Genomic DNA, 19,669 nt, shown 5'->3' with positions numbered 1-19,669 from the left:
TTCAATAAATGAGTAAAGAATATTTAATAAAAAACAAAATTAATTCCACACCTCAAGGACATTATTAACTGTTCCACATATTAGAACTCATATTTGAGCTATACCTATCAAAACTATAAGACGCATTTAAATCCGCCTTGTTCTCGTTCTCTTTTTAACCGTTTTTTCTCTTATTTGGTCTTCTTCATCCATTTTTGAGTAATGTGATTGAATATGTGCTAATAATTTCTTCTCTCTAGTGAATTTTTCAGAACACATGTTACAAGAGTACAGATCTTTTTCCGCAGTCGCCTGACTGCTTTGGGGCGTAGAAGTAGATATTTGTGACTCCTGTATGATGTTATCGGTCGGCAAAACATAAGATGGCTGCAAAAGCGGATCTACATTAATAAATGTAAAAAAACCATCTTTTTGGCGTACTGTATCCTCAAGAGTAATATTGAAAGGCTGAGTTGGTTCAGTTTCTTGACTAGTTTCATTTTTCGACCTCCTTGTTTTCTTTTTAGGCGGCTCTTCAGCTGGTGGTTGGGGTTTGGTTGATATTAAAAGTTTGCTTGGGTTTCCAGTCTTAACTATTGTGTAGGACTGTTTCTTCATTGCTGGAGTGGTGAATGGAACAGGTTGTGTGACAACAGGCGTGGGCGGTACGTTGTTACCACGGGGGACTGTTTGAAACAACCCAACTGGATATGGCGGCGGATTTGAAACATGAGGGGTAATCTCTTCAGTATTATCTGTATTTTTTACTTGTGATTGGATATGTCGGTTCAGGTTTATATTGATAATCTGTTGTGGCACCTCATTAGATTTAACTGGTCTTAGTTTAGGTCTGGTTTCAACTGGCGTGGTTGGTTTTTGAACCAGCTTAGGAGCTGGGGGAGCAGGCTCTTGATTATCAAATGTCTCCATCAGAGTAAATGTGTTGTTTGGGCCTGGTACTAATTTATACCGGCTCTTGAGATTCGGTGTAGTAGGGAACTGGACAGATGGCATTGTGCCAACATTAGGTGGCTGGGCTTCAGGGGATGGCTCTCTGGGTTTAACGACCATGCCTACGGCAGGAGTGTTGCGTTTTATTTTGCTGGCAGGGCCTACTCTAGGTTTTGATTTGTTCTCAGGTTGTGGCGGCTGCAACAGTTGCAAAGATGGAGTCTGTACAGGATTCGGAACAGGAGCCGGGGTGGTAGTTGGTATTACAGGCGATGGAACTGATGCCACCACTGGCCTTCGGATCTCACCATCTATCTTCGTGTTAATATATTTAACAGTGGTTACTTTGGGTGGATCTGGAGGAGCTATGTTTTTAGTAAAATCTACTTTTGGAACACCATTTTTGGCACAGCCATGGGAGATCACAACTTCTCTTTTGAGGAAGTTCCTGTTACACAACTTACACTGAAAGAGAACACCAACGCCATTCACCTTTATCATACTAACATGGTCCATTATATTAAAAGGTTTTTCCTTTTTGCTAATTTCCACTTTAGCAGCTTCTTTGTTAATTTGTTCTGGTTGTTTAACTTTTATGCTTGTATCTGAATCTTCTGATTCACTACTTATTATATTAGTTGTTGCAGCAACTTCAGTTTGTGCCTGAGGTTTATTTTGCGGTGTTTTATTTGCTATCACTTTTCTTTTGGTACTTCTTGTCTGCAATGGTATCTCATCTTCAGCCTCACTTGTAGATTGAACATCTATTACAGAAGAATTATTCTTCTGAGCATCAGATTCATGAACTACTTTTTTATTTTTTAAAGAATCTAACAACGCTTTTTCATTAAGTTTTTTTTCATTTGTGTAAGTTTTAGGTTTGGACTGTTCTTGTCTGGTTGTTCCTGAACTTTTACTGTTTTGTCTTTCAAGGTTTATTTGTTTCAATGGCAAATCTGAATCACAATCACCATCGTCATCACCGTCATTATCATCATTGTCCTGCTTTTCCTCCACATAGTTTTTTACATCAATTTCTTTCTGTACTTTACTTAGTATCGGTTTTACTTCTTCAAATGCTTTCAAGGGAAGATCTTCAATTCCCGCCATAGCTTTTTTAATCAGCGCATCACAGATGTCATCATTAGATATATTAGATTTGTGGAGTTTTTCCTCCCAGAGTTTACTTTGCTTAGTTTTGGGACCAGACCTACCTAGAGCTTTGCGGAGACTTTCTTGGGTTCTAATACACTTCTGTACAAATTCATGAAGCTCCTCCACCTTGGCCGAACACCGGAAGCAAATTTTGTGTGGCAGATCATCATATTCAGCGATCTGGAACAAAATTTATAGTAAGTATTTTTCTACATGAATCATAGCATCTAGTTTTAGGACCTTTAAGGATGCTGATTTATATGGTCCAACATTTTACACACAATTGCAAATCCTTAGATTTTATTAAAAAAAAACCTTGGATTTAAATTTTGTGCAAATAATGAGCTTCATTTCTAATAACAACCACTCTGAAGAGAACCAAGAAGCCTATTAAAATTTGAGTATATTTGGGGAAGAGGGTGTATCAGCCAAATCAAATTACTACTTGGACAGAGCTAAATGGGAAAAGATTTGTGGGGCCCACCAGGTATCCACTTCTAAATCCCCCATTATCTGCTTGCGGATTGCAAGCCAATACCTAATCATCATCATATCAAGCTGTATGTCATCAACTGTTGCATATAAGCCTCTCACATACCCAATATCTATCTACTTCTCACTCACTCACTCAATATTGGCTTGAAGCCTACCCAACATCTGCTTACAATACAACCCACCCAATATTCCCTACCTTGTTTAGTAACATTAATTAGTCTTAAATATTGAGATTTGCAGACATTACTGACATTTCTGTTGCTCTTAATATTGGGAATACTGTGTTTTTCATGTCATTGTTATAAAGTTCTTTGCTCAGGCGTTTGGACACCAGTGATATTAGTGACACCTATGATATTAGTGTTTTAACTTTATTTTACATCTGACATATTCATTCTAATTGTATTTAATGGGCAAGGCACCCTACTTGTTAATCAAGAATGTAATTTTGATTTCCTATTGAATTATTATTTTTATTTAATTCATCACTAACATAGTTTCTAGGAGGTAACTGATGAGTGTGTACATACTAACAAAATCTATGGATTTGCTGTTGTCAGAAATAAATAATTTTCATTTCATTTTATTAATTTTATCTTTAAAAATAGACTAAGATAATATTATGTTGACCCAACAGTTTACGAATCTATTAATATTTTGAGAACATTATTTTTTTTTTAATATATATTTTAATTCGCAATCTGTCCCTTCGGGACATTCAGCAGAAGTTCAAGTGCATGTATATTGTCCTGGAAGGTGCGCGTCCAGTGACGAGCCCGTATTTATGCATACTAATGAGCGATCATTTCAGTAGGTCTTGGGTGGATCTCCTCTTCAGCCAACTAAATGTGGTGTCTTTCCTTATCAGGTTATTAGCCAAATTGTTAGGATGGAACATTAAATAAAGTAAAAAAATTATACTTACCATAGGAATACTAGTTAGGAGAAACATGTTTTTTTTCTAGAATTTTATACAATTTAATTATTTCCGTACCTCTTCCTACAGACCTCAGTCCTCAGGCTTAACATCAGCTTGGAGTGATGTCTGTCTATTATGGCCCCAGCTTTTCTTGCCTATATTCCTTGTATTTATCACAAGCAATTGAATATTTCGAATATACTTAAGTATAATACTTATGAAGTTTCTCTGATGAAGAAGTAGCTTGACAAAATTAGGTCAGGGGATGGAAAAAAACAATCTCAAACTTACCACAAATGGCATCAATTCTTGCGTCTTCTTCGCCGTCAAAGTTTCGGGATCGAAAATGTTAAGAAACGGACCATCTTTGGTCTCGCAGAGTCTACAGACTTTCATCAGAACTGATTGGTTAATAGAACTCAAAGCCGCCGCAATGGCTTCAACGCTCATCGAATCGGTTACTGATGGTGGCTTGGCTGCACTGTCAGATGACTCTGGAGCAGGAACAGGAACTGCTTTTGCTGACCTAGCTTTACCTCTTTTCTTGGCCATTTTGATTAACGAAAACACTAGCTGGCCACTTCAATGTCTGTTGCCACGAAATCGAAAAAAAGAACGATATGTTCAAAGAGTTTCAATTGATTACTTTATATCATTTTCATTAAATGATTAAAGATTATTGTCACACAACACGCGAATTTTATATAATTAATATTTTACAAGCATGGTCAGAAGAATAAAAATTGCCAAGATAAGTCATAAACAAAACAATGTCGGTCGGACGACCAACCACAAACAACCACAGACAGAACATTGAACATATCGTTACATCTCTCTCTTTGTACTATAGTTTTTCTCATTCTGATTGTCGATCAAATGCCATAGACAACAATTTCTCAGCTGTCTATCTCTGTCAGAGTAAAAGATGCACAGTTTACATACATAGTATCATTAATAGTACATTGTGTCTTAAGGGCGGTAAACAAGGAATTACGAACGAGAGTCTATTAGAAGCCCGAAGTCGAAGACTGAGGGCTTTAATGAGTCGATGTTCGTAATTCTTGTACCGCCCGTGCGACATACAATGTTTTTCATCACATTTGCGAGTAAAGTTGTATATTTGTAAAAGAAAAACTAATGTTTTTTCAAAAATTGCCGATACCGCTGACTACGCTCTTGGCAGTGCCAGCCTCCGCGCCGCCCTACCCCAGCCTGACCATGTGCCCGACGTGCGCGCGCCGCGCTCCTGCAGGCCAGCACGACCAGCACGCCATGCAGTATCACACTCATTTACCGACCTTGGGCTTCATGACAAGAAAATTAGTACGGGCAATGACTCATTTACCGACCACGGGTTTCATGACAAGCACATTAAGGTCGAGGGTTTTATTTGGGGGGTTGCAACCAAGGTAGCCTGCATGTTACGACACTGTTTACGAGCAAGTGTGATGAAAAATTATTTAGGGCCTTGGTTTGTTCTTCCTTTGCAGGTCTGATTGCCCTTCGGCGAAGGCCTCTTCTTTTTTTTTTATTCGACCGGATGGCAAACGAGCAAGTGGGTCTTCTGGTGGTAAGAGATCACCACCGCCCATAAACATCTGCAACACCAGGGGTATTGCAAATGCGTTGCCAACCTAGAGGCCTAAGATGGGATACCTCAAGTGCCAGTAATTTCACCGGCTGTCTTACTCTCCACGCCGAAACACAACAGTGCAAGCACTGCTGCTTCACGGCAGGATTAGCGAGCAAGATGGTGGTAGCAATCCGGGCGGACCTTGCACAAAGTCCTACCACCTGCAAACATCTAGGCTTCTCCATTCATGCCTATTTCTCGCTAGATACATCCCTCATTGATAAATTTTATGTGACAAATTAATGTGATGCCGTCTCTGCCTGCTTATTCGAACAAAACACAGACAGCATTACTGAGATACTACATCTGTCACATAAAATTTATTAATGATTGATTAACAGACTTCCTTTGGATTGTTTCTCGTGCCCAAACAAAACAAAAACATAAAAACATCAGGGCTACTACGAAACTTGAAGTTCGTATCGTACCGTTCCTCTCGCTCTCGTATTAAATAGTATAAGTGTCAGAGGGACCGCACGACACGAACTTCGAGTTTCGAGTTTCGTAGTAGCCCTGCAGGTCCATCACTATTTTACTATTTCGTTTCGTGTTTTTACGCGTTTTTGCCATCTCAAAGACTTTTCGTTGCTGGCAATAATTCGTACGAAACCGCCATCTTGAATTTAGTATTGTGCCAGTCGGGGGGGTGGTGACATATTTTATTTCACCCGTCATCACCATAATTTTGTGAATTCGTTAAAAACAGAAAATCAGTGTCGTTTCGGGGTGTGGATAGTTTATGTCAGGACTGAACGTGAGGATGGCGGGTCAGACAATTAACGATAGGCTTCTAGCCGCTCGCCACAGTATAGCCGGGCAAGGCTTAGCAAAATCGGTATGCAAAGCTACTACCGAAGAAATGATCGCACCCAAAAAGAAACATTTAGATTGTGAGTATTGTTCCAGTACAATGTTTTCGTATGAACCTTATCAGAGCCTAAGATAATATAGCTTTCCGTTCAATATTTCGATACGTCAGACTCGAAATCCGTTCCGAGTTATTGGTCGATAAATTCTAATACGATCTCTGTTCTCAAATGCTTTTAATGCGTGTCGGTCGTTTATTCAACGTATTAATGATTTTCATATTAACTACAATCAAAACTTCTGACTTAGTTACACAACGCACCTAATAATTTCTTTCGAAACATTTTTCGGTCTCACGATTGAATGTAATTTGACATACATTCTTGTATTATGTCACGAGAGACTGGGAGATGGCACGATTGATGAAAAAAACTTGATTGTATACACACCTATTTATGTAACCCCCTTGTTATTGCATACTTGGCTGTTGAAAGAATCAATGTTTCCAAGTATGTATGCATACATAACCTTAAATTGCTTAGATCATGTTAAACTACTTTTTTACTCGGCCAATAACAGGCTTTTTGCCTTTATGGGATAATCGCCACACAATTAGCTATAAAAATAAAGTATAAATACCTATTAAGTCTTTCATATTTAAATAAACAATAATGTTTGTAAAGCAATTCAATATTTTTCTTATTAGAATTTACCCTAAATGAGTATCTTAAACTGTGAGAACACAAATCTTTTAATTCTTAGATAAAACAAGTAATTCAAAAGATAACACCAAGATCTGGGACCCCAATCCTTTTCCAGTATAAACCAGTTCCAGGAATGGAAGGTTGACTAGTAAAATAACCCTAGATTAATTAATTCTATTTGATAATGCATTTTAAAACTACCCACTAATATAATACATTCAAAAATGTATGTATGTTTGTTCCATTTTCACAACTATCAAGCATGCTATAACAATTTCCATACATCATTTTTAAGAGACCAGCATAATAGGATACATTTTATCCTGAAAAATTAATAGTTCCTGTGGATGTGTGATAAACATGTTCTTCATAGATGGCAATGTTAGTAATTCATAACTGTAAAAAGTTTGTTACACACATGTCATTCTTATTAAGAGCTTAACCCCTGATGCAAATAGAGGGGTGTTTTAAGTTTGACCGCTATGTGTGTGTGTGTGTGGCACCGTTGCTCTTAATCGGGTGGACTGATTTGAATGAGGCTTTTTTATTTGAAAGCAGGTTTTCTAGCGATGGTTCTTAGACATGTTTTATCAAAATCGGTTCAGCCGTTTTTGAGATTGAACTTTGAAGTGACAAAGTCGGGAGTTTTCAAAGGTTGACTGGTGGAGATCCATTAATCTCTCTCTCAATGTTTTTCAATTGTATTTGTTTATTTAGGTATTTTGTACAATAAAATGTTTACATAAGGCAACCACATTCAATGTCAATCTGATCACTGAAAGCAGAGAAATTCACCTTAAGATTTGACCTAGTTAAATAAACAAAGAAAGAAATTGAAAAACAAAATGATATCCTCCTTTTTTACCATAAAAAAATAATGTTTCACTTGTTAATATTATATTGAAATTGTCAATCCATTGTTGTATGAGTCATTCCTTCGAGGATAAGCAGGTTTTCCTGAGTTTAAATATGTGCAAATTGTATATTATTGTTACCTTTTATAGCCATTGGGCCATTACGTACATACTTTACTTTTACTTTCTTTTTCGTTTGCATCAAAACTTGCAAAGTTAAATTTCGTCACTACATTAAAAAAAAAACTAGTACCTCTAAATCAATATTTTTTCTGAGTGAACTTTATTTTCATTATTACAAGGTTCAATCTTGTTGATATATTGATTTGTAAGAGTTTTTCGAAGTAGTGACGATTTGACTCGCTTCCAGGTGGATAAGACTTTTGAATTCCACATTTCTAAGCAGCTAGTATAAAAAAGTGGATACATAAGTTGGGAAAGTGAGTGTTATACAGTTGCCATCAGATATATCAGAGCGGCCAAGGTGGCCAAAAATATCTAAACATGAACTCAAATGCCTTAAGAATAGAGTGCATGTTAATAAACAAACTAAATAATGAGATTTTATCAACCAAGTTTATTACTTATCGTGTTAACTTAAATATCACATATCAATTTACAAAAGTCAGTAACCTTGCCTAGTCTCAATTACTACCACAATAATCATGGCTTTGACCCAATGACCCTAATAAGTAATTTAAAAGTTACCTGCATAATCCAATTTAAAACCAGCATAGCAAATTAGGTTGACCACTTTCAATGGACCAGTTAATGAAAAGTTCTTTAAACAAACCCTTTATAAATAATAATTCAATTAAATTACTATCTTAATCTTTATCATAATCTAGACAATTGTGATAATAATAAGCTTTCTTCCTATGAAACATTTACATATGGCAAAGACTTGCAAGTATTAAAATCACCTACCTGAAAATATGTATGTATGTATGTACTCTTTATTGCACATAAAAATAAAATAACAAGAAATACAAATAAACAGAGGAGAGCAGAGAAGGAGGAAAGGTTATGTTGGTTTCATAAGTACTTAACACTAAAAATAAACTTTTAAAGATTGTTTACCCTTTTTCTAATGCTAAAATAAACGAAATATATATTGTCTGTGAGAGTCGAAACAAGAATTCGGCGAAAAAATCCGACGAATCGAGAATTAATCCTAAAAACTAGGTGCTAGGTATGAAAATTGCTACAAATATTATAACTATTAGATAAAACAAATCTGTTAGCCTTCAGGCACATGTATTTATTGTTTGTGCTTGTGCTGATAAATGCACAGGACAGAACATCCTGTGTTATCATTAGTTTGATTATGCCAGGCAAGGCAACAAAGTATAAATCTGCTCGCCACCTAAATGAGAAAAGAGTGTAGTATCACAACATCATTTTTAACGTATGAAAGTAACTGTTTTGACCACAGAATTGATAATGATTATTGTGTATATTTTCTTCTACAATCAATGGTGCACTTTTAATGCACTCCTGCTATTGATGTTTATGCGTTAAATGTTTATTCGGTAACCGCTTTGCACGTGTAAACCACTGGGCCTAGCAATTGAAAAGAAACTCCAGGATATCGCAAAAAACCCGAGCGAATTCCCAACAATTACATTGTTAATTCCAAAAACGTTGCATAAAATAAACCCGCGCCGAATTTAGTCTCTAATCCTATCCCGATCCTGTAGTAATTTTGGGATAAAAAGTAAGCTATGTTCTACATACTAAATTTCGTCCCAAATTCTGGAATTGCCCAAAATCTCCTGTGGGAATTCTGGAAAATTACATCGAGAAGTTCTAATTTTGCGCAACTTTTTTTTATTTATTAGAATCTACAAAGATTTTTATTAGGAAACTTATATGTAAAGTCATCCCCAAATTGTGGCGTGACTAACCGTAATAGGGATCCATTTTTATATAAAAGAAATAACATTTAGTGTCAGTGATGAGGACAAACTTATGGGGTGTTTATGGAAACACCCCCCTAGTTTGTCCTCAGCACTGCCCATGCAGGGGTGGCCACTTACCTTCCGAAGTTTTTTTATTTTTTTATTGTATTGTACGCCTACCCAGTTTCACAAATTCCGTTTTATATCTGTTTACTGAACGCGTCGTGATCTTTTTTTACATTCACGTTCATTCATTAAACTATCAGATGCTGAGTCACAAACGATCGGGCCGCCGCCAAATCGTCTTGGACTGCATTTCATTCAACCCAACGTCCCTAACTTGGCATGGCATTCTGGCCATTCTGCTGTATTTAGTATTTACCTACACGAAGAAAATGAATTTTACTGTCTAGAGTCTAGACTGTTAGGGTAATTTTGTTAAAGGGTGAACGGGTTCTTATATTTTTGCCAGTTTTCTTTTTCAGGAATGTTATGTCACTTGTACCTAGTTTAGGAAGTGTTGCCATAACTTGTAGGAACCAATACGGGACGATTTCTCTTTCGATGCCCAAAACTCGTAACTAACATATATACTTACTTAGCCTTAATTCTGGCAGTAGTTTGCTTAGTAGCAAATTTTTGAGCCTGGGGATACATCAGTGCATTTAATTTGGTAGTACAATCAATGAGCATTTATTAGGCAAGCGTGCTCCATCGTAGGCCTCATCCTCGCTTTTCAGGCGTGATTGTACGCAAGCCTACACCAACGAATTAAAGGGTTGGTGATATAACTTTATAATGTGGTGCGTGGTGTACTCAGTAGCTGCGACTGAAATCTTTCTTTATCATAAAAATAGAAACATCCTTTATCCGCATTTCATCACAGCCGGTCGCGCGGGCCACGTGCCCGTTCCGTTTTGTCAAAATACGGGACATGTAGTAATCGGGGCGGGATGATAAATTACGGTGACAGTCCCGTATATACGGGACGTATGGCAACCCCAAGTTTAGGGTTCTGCTAACACTAGGTATTCTAAGATACCTATAGATGTACCTACTGAATAATTCTTTCCCTACGTATTCTCTCGGAAACTACTTTAGTTGGCCTCAGTAGCAATACCCATCAAGACAGCGTAGGGAAAGGTCACATCGAGAGATTAATTATCTTAAGTTATAAGATTTTTTGATCGATTTTTGTTTACACTCACATTCTCTATCGTATTAGTCATAACATCTCAGTGTGATGTACCTACTTCAAACTCGTGATTTCACATTTGACACTAAATAATACTTCTTCTTCTCTTTTAAAAAATGGCTTTTCTGTCCTAATTAATAGGTCAATTTCGCCAGTGTCAAAGTAAACTCTCTTTGAGAGGGACGTTGTACGGTGATTGTAGGTTTTGCAACTTGATAGTAAAATTCCAGAAACCACGTGAAGACAAATTGCGCATTAAAAAATGTTAGACACGAGAGCAATATAGAATTTTGTGATCACTGTTCACTGTTAAGGTTAATCGCCGCATAAAACACTATCAAAATTATACTTCAACTAGCCAAAGAAACAGAAATAGCAAAATTAGATATTGTCTACATCCGCCATCTTCGAATGCTACAAATCGAATAACACTAAATAATAAAGTTCCACATTAATGGATGTGAGAATGTCACTCATTTAATGCAATAATTGATTGACACTTCGGGTGCCGTCGTATTCCGATTGAGATCCGATATCTGTACTTTGTTCGACCGATACCTTCGATGATCGAGTCCGATTCGCACTTGGCCGGTTTTTTTCAGCGTCATTTACTCACTCCCTGTAAACTATTGAAGCTGGTAATAAAAAAAACAACGGGGTCTTTGAACCCTAGGGAGGCTTAGTAAGGGCGACGCGAGCCATAGTAACCGCGCGGTCTATGCGCTGGGGTCATGGCACGATTGCCTGCGCCCGCGCATTCGTTGTCCTTGACACGTTTGCGAGATCGTACAACTATTAGGTGAACTTTCACGCCTATGTTTTGCTCATTAAACGGAATGGCAAAGATCTTATGGCCTTACATTAACACTTCTTAAATGTGCCTGTAATTGCAGTTTTATATGAACAGACATGTAATAAACACGTTTTCAACGTTTGTCTAAGTTAATTGTGGTATAAGCTAAATTATTGTTATACTTTAGTATTTTATTTATATTTCTGGAACAGATACCTATTTTACAAGCTAACCTAACTATACTTAGTTTGGATAGGTAAGTATTTAACTAAATGTAAACAAACTCAAGCTGCCAGATTTGGTACATTCAAGGATATTAAACATTTTACTTATTTATCGTTGTAATACAAAGTAGACACCAATTGACGTTGTTTTATTTACATTTAGTTAAATAGGTCTATCCAAACCAAGTAGGTATAGTTTCTTGTTGTTTTTGTTGGGTCAAATCTCGCAAGTTCATTTTGACCTACATCCAGTGGTCGGAGCGACTTGAAATTTTAAAGAAAGAAAGTAAGCAAATACATTTATTTAACGCCATAAAAACAAACATAGAAATTTAATATCAATATGTAAGTTGGATGACAATGCAGTACAGCAACAAAAAGCACAGTCAGCAAAAAAGTCTTGTACTTATTCAAAATAATTTATACCTTTTTTGAGGTTGGTTTAAAAAACTAGTCGCATTACGTAAACAAATTTCAATTTAGTGGATATTTGCAACGCGTGTCAGTAACTTCCAGGTCAAGTTCGTAAACACAATACAGCGTAATAATTCTGTTTCTGTCACGGTTTATATGTGCCAGCTCTATAATGACCTTGGCTATATGGTTTACAATAGAATGTCATTTACAAACTCTTCTAAATATATAATGGAGGTTCTACTAGCGCTTCTAACCAGCCAAATGGCGTGGCTGACTTCCAAATTTTTGGTAAAAACTCTGATTAAGGCCGCCCACTGCAGTGTATTGTAGCATTTGTAGCAAATGCTGGCTGCACGCGGGTTCTTATGCATTTGTGCACCTTCGAGGCCCATACTGAATGCCACACCAAAAGTATCCTGTTCTGAAAGCGAAGCTCAATTTCTGTTGTGCAATGGTTAAGGGTCACACTCGGAATTCCGTTTCACACACATACATTTATTTCAATTCTGAAGGCACGGGCCACCATGCGGAATTCCGGATCAGAGAAAAGTTCGAACGGAAAACTACTGTCTGTATGTAGTAAGTCCATAGATTTGTATGGATTTACTGGGTTCGGAATTCCGAAGCGGAATTTCGAATCAAAATTCCGAAACGGAATTCCGAGTAGGTATATGTGGCGGCCCTAACAAAGCCGTGGTAGCCTAGATCAATAGAAGTTTTTTTAAGATTGATTTTTGGAGTCTTTTTGTATTATTTATTTCAACTCCAAAGTTTGTTACGTTTACGATAGGAGAAATTCGTGTCTGTACCACTGTCCAGCGGTGGTGTAGCGGTATAGCACGTGGCACGGAATGCCGAGGACCTGGGTTCGATTCCCAGCGCTGGTCTTATTTTTCTGGTTTATTCTGTGCATCCATATTTCAGTTTTTATTTCCGATATAAGTTTTTTTTTAACAGTAAGAGTTAAGTTACCTAATAGGTAGTTTCTTAGAAGTCCCTTGTGCAAGAACAACTGTTTTCTTGGTGTTGACAGTCATAGCATACAAGGAACACGCCCGGGAAAAAATTGTCCACCTTGACTGGGAAAAGTTGGCGGGGAAACGCACAGATTGGCGCGGACGTGTATTGGAGGGTCGCAAGCATTGCGTGCGATGAGGCCTGGCTCAAGGCACTTGCTGACAAGAGACAGAAACAACACCAAGGCGGTTCTGCACCAACATCCGCAGACTTCTCTGGGCTGGCCTGTGGGCGAACATGTCGCTCTCGCATCGGTCTAGTCAGCCACCAAAGAAGTTATGCACAGGCAACACGCCAAAATTCGTCTGGAACAGACGCGTAGTCCTGATGAGTTTCTTTGAGAAATTAACTTCATTTGACCCGTTGCGTGTTCCCTTAGAGACTCTATACTTGGCAAGTTGAGACAAGTGTACAAACTCAATTCAAGCCTCGTTGGATTCTTGTAGAGCTAACAAAAATAACTTTATTAAATTAAAAATACAAACAGATGTTATAAATTATGTATCTTATTAAGTTATTAGATACGCTGCCAAGTTTAGGGTTAACGGAAGTCAAAAATAACACGGTGTATAGTCTGGCTAGAACGGAGACCTTCAGGTTTGGTCGACTCATGTTCATGTTGAAGGATGTAACGATTCGGCGATTCGGATTGTCTTCGGGCTAGAGCTGGCCACACTATTTTTTTTCAATAGTCGTCCAGCTTCTCCATGCAAACCGCGTCAGCTATCGTAGACCATAAGGGATGCATACAAAATGCATCAGTTCACCAGCATGTTCCATCGAGCAAAAAATGTTGTTTTTCTCAAACATGCTCGGAAATGTATGCGTTAATCTCACGAAATGGAGACATGAAGTTTCTCATTTATGGCTCCCGACCACCTCCCTACATAACTTCTTGGCCTAGGCCATGAAGTATGTATTAAAATCCATTATTGTCCGCTGCTCTAACTTTTTAAATTTGCTTACTAACATTAAACTGACAAAGGAAAAATTACGAACAGCCAACCACCACTACTTTGTAAGCATTTGCGATACTGCGATGCGATGTGATATATGGATGTATGGATGGATGGACGGACGGACGGAAGGACGGAAGGACGGACGGATGGATGGACGGACGGATGGATGGAGGGTCGGATGGATGGACGGACGGATTAATGGACGGACGGATGGATGGACGAACGGATGGATGGATGGATGGATGAAATATTTCCTCACATTGTTTGAGAAAAGCACTATACAAACCTCGGCCAGAACAGGGATTGTCCATCAATCCCTTACTTCATGGCCTCTGCAGTAATGTACTATTAATTGTTTTTATTTTGTTACAGATCTAGTCCACTGCACAAACGAGCCAAATGTCTCGATACCGCAGCTCGCCAACTTGCTCGTCGAGCGGACACAGAACACCAATTGGGTGGTCGTGTATAAAGCTCTCATCACTGTTCATCATCTGCTCGCGTATGGAAATGAGGTGAGTAGACTATTGGGACGACCGAGTGGGTGGGCGTAGGCTTTTAGTCGTCGCAGGTCGCTAGAGGGACGAGGTCCTGAAAGACCTTTTTTACCTCGGGGTCGTAAGCTGGCAGCAGCTGGCTCATGATCGCAAAGCGTGGCGTAATCTGGTGTTGGAGGCTAAGACCCACTTTGGGTCACTGCGCCCTGGTAGTAAGTAAGTAAGATTGTTTTAAGTAATATTAATGCGAAAGTTTGTATCACAACGGATAACTTTCATTCCAATTTTAAACTGTCGTTTAGTGGCGATTATTCGAGCGTTTCAATCGTCTCATTTTTCTGGACACTTTTCTGTTAATAGGCCAAATGTTTTCTGATACAGTTTTTAGTTATCTAGTAGAAAGACAGGACTCATTGACATCTATGTACCTTACGGCACTAGACTGGCTGTTTGGAACAAAACACGCGGCGGAGTTTTGAACGATATGGCGGATGTCCCTTAGCTAATTCATGAAATAGCGCCATTTCACGACATGCCTAGGAATTTCGTGATCTGGCGGATGTCGATGCAGGAACTCTAACAAATAATCGATAACGACATCAAAATCTACAGCTAATTCGTTTAAAACGTGACCAGAAAAATGAGGCGGTTTAATGTTTCAACTTGAAACACTCGCATAATCGCCCTAGGTGTACTTTTTGAACTTCACCCATATCCTATCGTTCGCCAATGACGGTAGATATGCTTCTAAAACATATTTGCCGTAAAACCTTGTACACGGTCTAATGTCACTAACTAAGTGTTCCCTTGAGAGCGATTATTTTGCCAGGAAGGACATCCGTTTTAACCGTTTCCAAACCTGCGATATAAAAAAGGGAACGTTTATAAAATGACAGACAAAAAATATTTGTTTCCGGACACTTTCGATAGGTATTCGTTTCAGTGTCTTATTTTTTACAATACCAAAATATTCTTATAAAAAAAAATCAAAATAAGTACCTACTAAAAAAATAAGGCGTATCACACCGTAATAACTTGAAAGGGCGCGTTTCGTCATTATTTCGAATATATCCCGAATCTCTAATCAATAGGTCAGCAAAATTGACCCGTGAAATAATGTTTATAAAGTACCCACAGAAAAATTATCGATTATAAGATACGAGCTTTTTAAAAGTAGTGATATCCTAGCCTTGATAAGAGCCAGGCAGTCTGGTATTAGACTGGAATGTCAGGTTGCCTTACTCGGTCATGGCGCCCATTTAGGGCTCTCGGAAACTGCTCATGCGCCATTTAGAATGCTGTTGTACATTGTTCCTTTTTATTTTGTAAAGAACTTGAATCGGACTGAATGAGGAAGTTATGTCATGCCACTGCTGCGATATCAGTAAATTAACTGCTTGCTTCTAAGGGTGAAGCCCGATGAGCGTAATATTTTGTGTTGTGAGTCGCGTATTTTCGATCGTGTAATTTTGATTTCATACTTTCATACTTTTGATTCGGTGGCAACACTTGCTGTGATCTGCTGCACTTTTGGAAACATTATCTTTTTTATTATATTTACCTTGATTCAGTGCATGAGCGCGACGTAAAACCAATATTTACCATCTAACTACACCACGAAAGTGTTATATTTGAATAATTTACAGGATATCAGTGTAAATTTGGTGCTAAAATTACGCGAGTGACACAAGACTAGGCCGAAAAAAATACGATCTACCCTCAATGTTCAAAACAAAATTAATCTACCCACTACATTTTTATTAACTCAGTGTTACCACATAAGAAAAACATCAAGTCCGAATTGCACTACCAAGTCAAACAATTCGATAACAATCAAACAACAAAATAATTTAAGAATGGAACATAAACAAGAAAAAGGAAAAATTATAGCACCGAAATATCCTTGCGCCGGCTGTCGAGGGGACTACTCTGATGATCCGAAAAACACCATCAGCTGTAAAGTCAAAAACTGTGCTAAGGTGTATCACAACAGCTGCATTAACGCTGACAAGCTGACGCCCGAGCAAATAAAATCGTGGGTATGCCCGGACTGTAAAGCTAGTACAAAAAAGGGTGGTGATAATTCTTCGACTCCAGTTCGCTCGACTGCAGCGCCTGATGCTGCCCGTGGGCAGGCCCCCTCGGACAACGTCACAGTCCGTAACAAAAAAGGTCAGCAAGCTGCCCCTCATGCCCACATAAACTCTAGCCCCGAAATTTCCGCTTTAACTTCAGAAATCAAACTTCTGCGCAGTGACGTGTCTACCATTCAGTCTCAAATAACTGCGGTACTGCAGACGCTTGTGCAGTACACCGATCGTCTTGATGTTGTATCTAATAAAATCGAGGCAACGGAAGTGAGACTTAAGCTCGTCGAAGAACAACAATTGCACAATGCCTCACTGCAAGAAACGGTCGACAGATTGCAATTTCAGCTTAATGCGCAGGAGCAAACCCTGTTAAGAAACGACGTAGAGATTGTCGGCTGCCCTGAAAGTCTGAACGAAAACCCGGTGCACCTCGCCCTAACCACTGCCGCCAAAGTGGGTTACGCGTTAAGTGAAGCTGATATCGACGGCGCCTGGAGGACCGGGCCTCGTGTCATTCCAGCTGGTAACGGCAACAGCCGCGCTCACGCTCGCCCCATTGCCATTCGTTTCACTCGACGAGCGTCGCGTGACGCGTTTCTGAAAGCTGCGAAGTCGAGGCGTAACGTCACCTCGGCAGACCTGGTCGATCATGTTGATGCTCCTGTGAAGATATACGTGAATGAACGACTGTCACGCAGTAACCGTCATCTTTTTCGTGTTACAAGGCAACGTGCTACGGTCGCAAAATTTAAGCGCTGTTGGACGTCCCACGGATCAGTGTATGTCAGGAGGCACGACGGTTCCCCTGCCATTCACGTGCGCAATCTTGATGACCTGGATCGTGTTTTTGGGGACTGCGACCCGGCTGCGGGGCCGGGACGAGCCGGCGCGGCCATCACAAATGGAGATAAACTTTAAACTCTTTTTACTACTAGTACTTATTGCACTTGTCTTATACTTGCCTACAGCTTCTAAATTTTTATTTGTTCAAACTCCACTCAACAACACATCCTCACAGATTACTCAAACACACACACACACCCGTGATAACTCAGATTATTTGTACAGATATAACCTTCACTTTGGCCTCCACATAAACCACATATCTCTGCGACACTATGACCCAGCACGCGCTTCTTGCTACCGCTTTATATTTCCATGGCAGGACTAGATATTGGCTCTGAACTGGATAATTCCTTAAACGTAAATTGCCATGTTGTTGAATCCGCAGAGCTTTGCTGTAACATAGTGTCGCCAATATTTCCAATTAAGGTGTTAACCCTCAACATCAGGAGTCTTCAGCATAACTTTGAGCAGTTTCAAATAATGCTTACTCGGCTTCAAATTGACTTCGAAATTATAATTTTAACAGAATGCTGGTTGAGGGAGGGCTCGGTCATTGGTCAACTGAAGGGTTACTCTTCGTTTCGCACAGAAAAATCTCATAACCAGGCTAGTGGAGTGGTTGCTTACGTGCGGAATACTTTAAATGCCACAGTCACTGAACCCAGCATTCGAGAAGCTGACAGTCTCTTTATACATGTCCCCGGCCTTTTTTCTCTACTCGGCTTGTACCTCTCACCATCATTTCCAAATCCTACCACATTCTTGTTTTCGCTTGAGTCATTTGTCAAAACCAACCTGTCAAGCTCCGACTGTTTCATAGTTGCAGGTGACATTAATATCAACACTCAAAACTCAACGGACTCGTATGTATCTAAATACCTATGCATTATGGCAAGCCTGGGTCTTAAAGGTCTAATAAACAAACCCACAAGGAAAACAGCTTGCCTGGATCATGTTTTTGTAAGCACTTGCAATAAAGCAACCTCAGCTGTATGCACCTCAGATACCTCGGATCATGATATGGTTATGGTAGGCATTTCTACTAGAAACAAAGCTAAATGCTCCAGGCCGATTAAGTTTGTGAGCAAGCAAGATATTCAAGCCATTAAATCTGAACTTAGTAAGGTAAACTGGATTAATGTGACCAGCAAAACATCTGCATCTGAAGCCGCTGATGCTTTTTCTTCCACCTTAAATGACATAATATCTAAAAATACTACGCGTAGAAAAATTAGCTGTTCTAAAACGATTCTTAAGCCTTGGATGACTCCGGGACTTATTAAATGCTCCAAGATTAAAGATAAACTGCATGCTCAACTGCGTAAATATCCCAAAAATTATGTATATCGCACAACTTATACAAGATACAGAAATTTTTATATTGAACTAATTAGGAAAGTAAAAGACGAATATGACCGGAAACGCCTCTCAGATAGTAAAAACAACCCAAAAAAGCTGTGGCAGACGATTAAAGACATAGCACACCTTCAGCAGGACAACTGCGCAACACATGGACTGACTTCAATTAAGCCAACTGTTGATGAGTCACTGAACCACGCAAATAAATTCTTTGCCTCCGTGGGCAGCAATTTAGCCAATGAGATATTAGTCCAAAACAACACTTCTGATGCAATTTTGTCCAGTAAAGCTTCAGTGACGAAATCTCCTTGCGCTTCGTTGTTTTTTCATCCCACAGACGAGGAAGAAGTTGAAAAGCTCATATTAGACCTGAAATCCGATGGTGCAGCTGGTATTGATGAAATAAGCAACCGACTGCTAATAAATATAAAGGACTATATTCTCGGACCGCTTGTGTATATCTATAACTTAAGCATGTCCACTGGTACTTTTCCGGAGGGTTGGAAACTAGCTGCAGTAGTCCCCATTCACAAGGGGGGTTCAAAGGACTGTCCTGGAAATTACCGTCCTATCTCCCTCCTTTGCAGTTCCTCTAAGATTCTGGAAAAGATTATCAATAAGCGGCTCATCGCATTCTTCGAATCTGAGAAGATATTCTCTTCCAGACAATTCGGATTCAGAAAGAATATGTCTACTGAACAGGCTACTTCTCTTCTGGTAAAACTGGTCTCCTCCCACCTTGACAGAGGGGATAAATGCATAGGTGTTTTTCTTGATCTGGCTAAGGCGTTTGACACAGTTTCTATCCCGATCTTGTTAAGAAAGCTCCAACTGCTGGGCATTAGAGGCACTGCATGGACTTGGTTCAAAAGTT

At 39.0% G+C, this 19,669-nt stretch overlaps 2 protein-coding genes across 2 annotated transcripts in view; one reads left to right on the top strand and one right to left on the bottom strand.

The window, feature by feature from the left end:
• Positions 1-4,277, bottom strand: LOC141438887 (uncharacterized). The gene is made up of 2 exons (XM_074102932.1): positions 3,791-4,277; positions 1-2,265 (listed from the first exon to the last, which is right to left on the bottom strand). Exons 1-2 carry the CDS (start codon positions 4,049-4,051, stop codon positions 127-129), a joined length of 2,400 nt encoding a protein of 799 aa, XP_073959033.1. The 5' UTR covers positions 4,052-4,277; the 3' UTR covers positions 1-126.
• A 1,473-nt stretch (positions 4,278-5,750) lies between these two features.
• The window catches only part of LOC141439284 (phosphatidylinositol-binding clathrin assembly protein LAP-like), a 43,792-nt gene continuing 29,873 nt past the window's right edge, over positions 5,751-19,669 (top strand). Inside the window, 2 exon segments of the mRNA XM_074103540.1 lie at positions 5,751-6,022; positions 14,376-14,518. Of these exon segments, the coding sequence (XP_073959641.1) occupies positions 5,872-6,022; positions 14,376-14,518 (294 nt within the window). The 5' untranslated portion in view covers positions 5,751-5,871.

Source organism: Choristoneura fumiferana, chromosome 20 (assembly GCF_025370935.1).
Source record: "Choristoneura fumiferana chromosome 20, NRCan_CFum_1, whole genome shotgun sequence".
NCBI lineage: Eukaryota > Metazoa > Arthropoda > Insecta > Lepidoptera > Tortricidae > Choristoneura > Choristoneura fumiferana.
The sequence above is the reverse complement of the archived record's forward strand: the minus strand, read 5'-3'. Positions and strand labels throughout refer to the sequence as shown.

What these genes read in the sequence shown, in the direction of transcription:
- LOC141438887 (XM_074102932.1), bottom strand. Translation starts at nt 4,051, where the DNA reads ATGGCCAAGAAAAGAGGTAAAGCTAGGTCAGCAAAAGCAGTTCCTGTT. An exon ending in AAGAATTGATGCCATTTGTG is followed by an intron (nt 2,266 to 3,790) that starts GTAAGTTTGAGA and finishes ATTTTGTTCCAG; the next exon opens with ATCGCTGAATATGATGATCT.